Below are 8,903 nucleotides of genomic sequence, written 5' to 3' on the forward strand. Positions count from 1 at the left end.
TGAATTCCAAAATGTTGTTTTTAAAATCTTTATGGACCAAAAACACACTTCCACCTTCACTTCTTTCACTGTTTCTATTGGTGTACAGCAGATTTCCACTTGATAAACTTATAAGTGATTCATTTCTTCTTGTTTCAGCCAAACCAATGATATTCCAATTCACATTTTCTAATTCCTTTTCCAGCTCTAATATCCTGTCTTCACCGATGAGTGATCTTACGTTATAACAGGCCAAGTTCAGTTTCCATGCATGGCAGCCTGGTCGTACCCAGAGATTCTTAGTACCCTCTGCTTCCACTCTGATCCTCTCGCTGCCGTAAGAGGGAGAGTGAAAGCTGCTGGGGACTGAGGGCCATTTGCTTTGTTGTGCTGTCATATGCTGGAGGGTTTGGTCTTTTCCTCTTCACGCTGACCAGGCATCTTGAAGAGAACAACTCTGCACGAGTGGATTTTAGGGAGGCAGGCCAACCGGACTTCTCCTAAATCTTCTGTAATAGAGAGATATTGGATCCATCAGTGCTTTAGGCTGAGTGTCTGATAACACACAGGATACCTGTTCCCCTCTAAGCCCCTTAAAAACAATAGTGTTATGAAATGTACATGTGCATTTATTTTGAATGCACATGTACATTTCATACTTACATGTACATGTGCATTACTTACATTAAAGTAACAAATATTTTAAAAAGTAAATAAAAATCAATTTAATGCAATTAAAAATAAGAAAATTAATTAAAAGAATTTAACAAAAAAAGTTGCAAAACGTTTCCTTCCTTCTAGTAGAAGGAAGGAAACGTCCTACTAGCAGAAGGAAGTGGGTCAGCTACCGGGAGGACTCTGATCCTTGTCCAGCCTGGCGCGGTCCGTGCCCCTCTGAAAGACGGACTGGTTTGGTTCCAGAAGGAAGGAAAATCGTTTTGCAATTTTTTTTGTTAAATTCTCTTAATTAATTTTCTTATTTTTAATTGCATTAAATTGATTTTTAATCTTGTTAAATTGAGTTTTATTGTGTTAAATTGATTAATAATTTTTTGAATTATTTATTACTCTAATGTAAGTTTTTCAATTTTTTTGTTTTAATTTCTGGAGAGTATCATACGGAAGTGTTCTACATACTATATCGAGGTAAACTTCTCTTATTATTTTACAAAGATGTTCAATATAGAACATCTGCGGGATTCACAAAGGGGGATCGCAGGGTGACGCAAGTAATTACAGACCAGTTAGTTTAACTTCTGTTTCAGGTAAAATAATGGAGTCACTGGTTAAAGATGCATTGCAGGATCATCTAGACAAGACTGCAGCAATAATTCAGATACAGCATGGGTTTGTTAAGGGAAAGTCTTGTCTGACAAATTTGATTAGATATTATGATGTGGTTACAAAGGAACTGGATGCAAAAAATAATTTTGACATCATATACTTGGATTTCAGGAAAGCTTTTGACACTGTTGTGCATGGAAGACTACTGTACAAATTGGAGCAGAATGGTATTAAGGGTAAGTTGCTACAATGGATAAAAGGATGGTTAAGTGCGAGAAGACAGAGGGTGGTAATCAATGGGTGCTGCTCTTCTTGGACTAATGTTATTAGTGGAGTCCCACAGGGTTCGGTGTTGGGTCCACTGTTGTTTTGTATATTTATCAATGATATTGATGAAGGTATATCAGGCTTAGTGTCGAAGTTTGCAGATAATACAAAGGTTGGCAGGGTTGTTAATGACAGTAATGGCAGTGTTCTACTGCAACAGGATCTAGAAAAATTTGGGCAGATGGGCTGAGAAATGGTAACTGAAGTTTAACATTGACAAATGCAAAGTACTGCATATGGGTTGAAGTAACCCCAGAGAAACGTACCAACTGTGTGATACTACACTTAAAGTGGTAGAAAATGAAAAAGACCTGGGAGTAATCGTGCAGTCAAATATGAAGTTTTCTGAGCAATGCTGCCAGGGCAGGTCATGGGGTTTTTTCAATGATATACATTGACAGCAATTTTGATAGCAGGGAAAAGGAGGTGATTGTCCCTCTGTATAATGCAATGGTCAGGCCACTCCTTGAGTACTGCTTACAGGTCTGGAGGCCTCATTTTAGGAAGGATGCAGATTTGTTTGAGTGGGTACAGAGAAGGGCATCAAGATTGGTGAGGGGAATGAAGGGGATCCTCTTACCAAGCGAAGCTTAAGTTCTGCAAATTGCAGTGGCTGGAGACTAGGCACCTGCGAGGTGATCTGATTGAGGTGTATAAGGCCTTGAATGGGTTGAGCATGCTGAATTCTGATGGGATTCTACCACTTGTTCAAATTACGAACCTAAGGGGGCATAAATTCAAATTGAGGAAAGACAGATGTAGAATAGATGTGTGGAAATTTGCCTTTAGCGAGCGGGTGGTTAATTGCTTTAACAAACTTCCATCTGTCATTGTGGAAGTTGATAGGTTAAATAAATTTAAGAAGGAACAGGAGAAACATTTAGAGAGAATTGTTTTGGAATTTTTTTTTTTTTTTTTTTATGCTGATGCTGCATAAGCTCATACACTTGCTTTCTTGCATCACATGCCACTACTACTACTATCTGTGGCATGCAACAGAATTGTTAGGACTGTCTTTGCTGACAGGAATGATATAGCAATCTATAATTGTGTTATCAGCAGCAATACAGACTGCTTTATTTGTTTTTTTTGTTTTTTTTTTATATTTGTAAGTGTAATGGTTATAAACAAAATGATTTGTTATTTATATCTATGTCCATTATATGATTCTCTTCAGGCTGAGAGGAACTTTCATGGTCTTTTTTATGCATCATAACTGGATGTATCTGATATCGAGTGAGAATTGGATGGATTGTTCCCCCCCCCCCCCTCCATTTCAGGTAAAATGGGCAGATTAACTGTAAAATACAATTAATTTAGAGACGTGATATATTTTATATTACGTTTCTATACTTATCTTGAACAGTCTTAGTACATTTTTTGGAAAACTAAGGTTTAGATAAAGAAAGATTTTTAGGTTGAATATGCAATAAAGGATTTCATCCCCACCAACAAAAATTTCACTGATGCAATCTGAGTAAACATTACTTCAGTCAATTCAAAACAGTAATCTAACCAAGAAAATGAAGAACAGGAATCTCACAACTCATACCATTTCACATTCTTGTAATGCCAACACGAGGCTGAGAATGGCCATGAGAGAAAGACTCCATTAGAGAAGAGACCATCACCAAGTCGTGATGTGAGGTGCTTGTAGGAATACTCACCTCAATCATGTACTTTGAAGGGTTGCTCATGAGAAAAATTATCAAGTGTTGGTTAGGATTGCCTAGTAGTTAAATGAACAATGTGTGCAAGGTCATTCATAATCACAAAAGCCTCAGCATCTTGACCATCTGAATCCATGTGACTAGAAAACTGAAGCCAGCTGGAGTTGTAAATGTTAAAATTGCCAAGGAAAATTACCTCAATGTTAGGAAAGTTGGATTGGAGAAAATCATGTTTAAAAGAAAGGAAATCAGAGAAGTCCAGTGATTAGCAGAGTTTGGAGACAGTAGAGCTAACAGATGAATTTGACAATGAGATAGAGAGATTTTAAGGCAGAGCAGGTCGAAAAGGGGAGATTCCAAATTAAGACAGAGAAGATAGTCTTTGACAGGAATATCAGAGTAGCTATATGCACAAGTACTGCCTTTGAAGCAAAAGGAATTGTGCAGTGAATAATTAGGACTACTGAAATGATCAGTGTTTGAAGCTACTGATAATTGGGATTCTGTCAGAAAAAGTAATTGAGACTTGGCACACTGTAAGTGTAAATAGACCTCATTGAGATTTAAACCAGGACCACGTATATTTGTGAAATGAAATTTTTGGAAGGTTTAGGTGTTTTTGCAGATAAGTGTGTTCTTTATGGGATCCTTCTATAATTTTGTTTCACATGCTGAAAAGATGTTGAAAGTGACTTGTACAGGTGGCTGGGAGGAACATCATTTTACTGCAAATACAAGGTGTCTGCAAAGAGAATTTTTTCTCTTTGACCCCATCTTGGCATCTAATGCTTTTAAAAATTAAAAAACAAACAGTGTTGTCCATAATTTAGTGGAATAACAAGCGTAAGGAAAGGGATGTACATTGCACACATTTTTCTTTCCCTATCACCATTAGTGCAAGCTTCTCCATTTTGTATCTTCTTAAATCATTTTATCCAGCCATTCGCTGCCTTAAAATTATCTAGCCCCATTACTTGGATTAAATCAGCTGCCTTTGATTGAACCACACTTTTGTCAACTATGTTCAATTCATGGCCTTCTTGAACCATTTCAGCAACACTTCCTCATGCTCTGGATGTTGCTCTTCCTGTATGTGTTTTGTTTTTGCTTACTCCATCTTTGAATGCAATTTCACTTTTCTCAGTTTTCTTCCCTTTGGACACTATTGTATTTTTTTGGACACTTTGGACGCTATTGTAGACACATGGATGTTCAGCATTCATGCAATATGCACATTCTTCACATGAAGATTGTCTACTTATATGATTTTCAGTTTTAAGGCATTTGTGATTTGTCCTAACTTGCTTCTCCATTATGAAGGCTGCACAGCTAAATAGGAACAACAGAGAACAGAGAACCACAAGGAATGATTCTGGCACCTGGCTTAGAATAAATAGTTGAGATTTCAGGCGATGGCCTCTTCGTTCAGTGTGTTCATTTGAAATCTTAGAAGACAAGACTTACTGCTGGCAATTTCCCAGTAAGTTATAGCTAGCTGCTCTGCACGTGCGAGATATTGGCCCAAATGCTGAGAATTTTTACTTGTCAGCTTGTTTCAGCAACATCTTAGAATCTTTGCTCACAGGCATTATATAAAGGGCATTATTAACCTTTAGGAAACATGGTCGGTTAAAGTGAAGGCTGCTTGTACCTGAAGGAAATTTAAGTGTCCTAAGTGAGAATCATAAATGGGATGAAAGGATCTTTGTATGTATAGTTAATAAGAATAAGACAGGTTTCTGAAAAATCATTATACAATGTGGGAAAAACATGCCAAGCATGAACATACAAGATTCCACTGTGCTTTGTTATTTGTATCACTTGTTATTTGTATCACTTGTTTGAATAGATTACGTGATTGGTTCATCAAAAGGAAAAGTGTATGCCATTTGCAATACCCATGATATGGAATGGAGGGAGCCAAAAAAAAAAAAAAAAAAAAAAAAAGACAATGGTGGTTATTTTTACTTTTGTAGCGTGAAATGAAGAATAAGCACAAGATTGAGGATTCAACAATGAGAACAGTCCCTCACAATGATAGTATGCCAATTCTGGTACCTCCCCAGCATTGACTAGATTCTTTAGAAGATGATGTGGAATATGATGGTGTGATTGGTGGAGACCCGAGAACATCAGCTAATCCTAAGTACAATCCCAATGAAGACATATTACAGCTGAAGCTGTTTATCAAAGATGAGATGAATGATTTCTAAAGTCCTTTTTGAGGCTTCAGTTAGCCAATCTCAACCAGAGTGGATTAGGTTTTCCTCCATGAGTTACTCCAGGTCACCAAGTGCAAATAGACCCATAAATGCACATTCAACAGGCATTAAAAACAGTGCAACATGGGCTAAGTTGCTGATATTCCTAAACCGTACAAACAGCCTCTCCACATTAAACTTGGTTTAATGAAGAGTTTTGAAAGGAGTGGGTCAGATGAATACAAGAGGATTTTATTACCTAAGCGAGAATTTTCCAAAAAGATCAGTACCACAAATCATGAAAGAATTTTTGTGGAGCCAAAAATCAGAAAGGTTTTTAGGATGAGAGCTTTGAAAAAATGTTTCGGTGTATTAGAACTAAAAGCATGACTCGACCGGGGTTCGATCCCGTGTGACCATCCAATACGGAGGATGCGGAAAGGTCAGCAAATGACCACCGCATATCCCCGGAGCAATATGGCCTTAGTTGCCAATGCTCCTAAAAACCAAAAATAACAACAAAAGCATGACAAGCTTTCAAATGGCTTTAGGGAAACTTTTTGGGTAGCCTCAGGTCTCCATATGAAGAAGATCAGAAACTACTTGAGGCACATAAAGAAATAGTATGTCTTAATGTTGCTTCATTTCTTGCATTTGCATTTGGACTTTTTGCTGAAAACATTGACACATGGTGCCTAGCAATCTATTAAGACATTGTCAATGGAAATTATTACCAAGTTTGTGAATTAAACATATGTTGGCAGACTACTGCTGGATGTGGTATTGCAACATTCCAAACAAAGTGTACCAAAGGAAATCATCATACACACATCATTTCTGAATTGTACATTTTTTTGATATAGTGTACTGTATTATTTTAATTATGCGTATAAATTATATTTGGTTTAAACTGCAAAAGTTATAAAAATGTAATTGTAACCAGTCTGTTTTTTAATGAAATCATCTTTATTAGCTTGTACTGATGTTATCAGCAGTCCTGTTATGAAAACTACACGTCTAGAGAGAAACCAAGAACATATTTCAAATTAATGTTGAAAACTGGTTTAGAAAAATGATGGGGGGAATAATTCCCACATCATTCAAAATGAAACTATCCCCACTCCTTTGTGAGGGAAATAGTTTCATTTTGTCAACCACTGTAATCAATGCTTAGTAATTACATGTCATGCTTTATACAAGTAAATCTTAATTTAGGAAACTATTTCAAGTACCTTAGTTAGCCTAAATGGATATAGTCTTTCACTGCTTATAAAATTTTAAAATTCTGTTTTCAGAAATTGGAGATATTGCAGGTGTAGCAGATGTTACTATTAGACAGTCATATAAACTGATGTACCCCCGGGCTGCAGAACTGTTTCCAGAAGACTTCAAATTTTTTACTCCAATTGAACAGTTACCTCAGATATAATTTAATTAAGAAAAACAGATATTATTTTAGCAGGAAAAAAATTATTTTAGTTAAAAATCACCATAATATATAACTAGCAGAATGTTATCTTTAATGCTTGTAAATAAAATGTTGAATCACATTATTTTCCATTTCTGCAGATTGGGTTCCAAACAACAAACATTTCTCAACTGATATCTCTGATTATCATCATTATTTAACAATAAATTCCACTCCTTTTATGGACTTGGATTTAATTTTTTATTTATTTATTTATAAGTTCTTTGATTTAATGTGATGTTTCATTGAAATAATAACTAGGAAACAGATGACATATTTTATAAAAATGGTTGCTCTACATTTAAAAATAAACTTATTTTACTCTATGTTATTATTTTTTAGTGCATTGTAACCATTACAGAGGCATGGTGTGACCAGTGATAAGAGCTAATAATAGCTCAGATATTGGTTGCTGCCAACCAATCAGAATAGCCCTGTAATGGGACGTGGTTGACTGTGAGGGAAGTAGAAAAATTGATCATTTGATCATTTGCTTTCTATAATTTAGTTGTGAAAATTCTGTTACGCCATAAGTACATTTGTTTTACACCATAACATTACAGCACCTTTCTCAATGTCTTTATCACATTCAAACTAGACTTGGAACCAATTATAAACTATTTCTTTCTCCTACTACACTGACATCATAATCCTAGAGCCATCCCCAGTTCTGATCTTAATATCTTCACTTCACAATCTAATAATTTATAAATATCTTTGTTTATTTAATTGTCATGCAAAATAATTCATTCCAAAGATTCTGTCTCTGCCATTATTTCTGGTTAATGTATTTGTTTTTTTTTTTATTGGCTTTTGTAATATAAAATGCTTCTGATTTTTCCTTTTGTGTTGCCATTCATAATTTGTGTGTTCTTCTTTGCATTTATAATTTAACTCAGAAGTTTAAAAAATACTGTTTGTAAGTTCTTTGTCAGAGGGAACATTGTTTTAAAATGCCATTATGCACGGAATTGAGGCAGTTCCTAATTTGCAACTCGTGTTGCAGTCATTTTTAAATATTTCAGTTTTTTCAATTTGTTCATCGATTACCAAAACTATATAAATTTTAATACAAAATATCATTTTCATATTATTAGCAGCTTTTTTTAAAAAACAATTCTTAAGGAAGGTGAATTTTTTTCTGTTAGTAAAGAATGGTATAATATTTCAGAGTATCTAATATCACATACCTGTAGTAATCTGTATTAGAATTTTTAAATATACAACTCAAAACAATTATTACACAATAAGCGTATCAGTATTCATTATTAATTTTTACAAAAAATGAAATTCATGGCTGGATTAGTTATTTTTAAAGAATTTTTTGCATAATTATTCGAACTTTATTTTTTAATAAAATTAATCTTGTGTTCTTTCAATGAAAGACCATGTGAAGGATGAGTTACATAAACAAATTAAACTATTTTTTCAAAGTTTGTTTACATACCCCTTTCTGTGTGAGGTCATAAAAATAGATGTTTCAAACAGGGTAAACAAATGGTTAGATATCATCACTTGCAGCAGTAGACCATTTAGATGGCCACCATCCACCAAAGGATGTAGTTATATAGTCATGTGGCTTGTCACAATTGTGTTTATAATTAGCTCCTGAAGAATTGCAGGAGTTACAAAATAATGGCTTCTTTCAGAGCTACTAGGACCCCAAAACAGTGTTAGTTTTCGTTTGTATTTTGCTGCATAAGAACAACAGATAAAGAGATGATATTATTACCAAAAACTTTATCGTAGTTTTACTTTAAGGTACTTAGGCTCTCATCGGGCTAGGGCTATTTTTCCTTTGTTTTCAAAAGCTGCAAATTGGCCTTGGGTGCTAGGCGTTTCCATGGCCAAGTGATTTCTGGGCTCTATAAAGCATTCCCCTTTAAAGGAATCAGTCTTCTCTTTAAGTTTAAAGTTAGTTACTCTTCAGTTCTTTAAAAAAGTACAGTAGACTTCATCTTACAAGTAATAAGT

The 8,903-nt window shown here is 35.0% G+C and overlaps 1 protein-coding gene across 1 annotated transcript in view; it reads left to right on the forward strand.

Moving 5' to 3' along the window:
* Window positions 1-7,115, forward strand: part of TfIIB (transcription factor IIB) — a 145,118-nt gene extending 138,003 nt beyond the window's left edge. The window contains exon 10 of the mRNA XM_090368585.1: window positions 6,757-7,115. Coding sequence (XP_090224711.1) covers window positions 6,757-6,890 — 134 coding nt within the window. The 3' untranslated portion in view covers window positions 6,891-7,115. The remainder of the gene's footprint in view (window positions 1-6,756) is intronic.
* Window positions 7,116-8,903: the final 1,788 nt, after the last annotated feature.

This window comes from Mastigoproctus giganteus, chromosome 2, assembly GCF_048544385.1.
Source record: "Mastigoproctus giganteus isolate SK-2022 chromosome 2, ASM4854438v1, whole genome shotgun sequence".
In the NCBI taxonomy this organism is placed as follows: Eukaryota; Metazoa; Arthropoda; class Arachnida; order Uropygi; family Thelyphonidae; genus Mastigoproctus; species Mastigoproctus giganteus.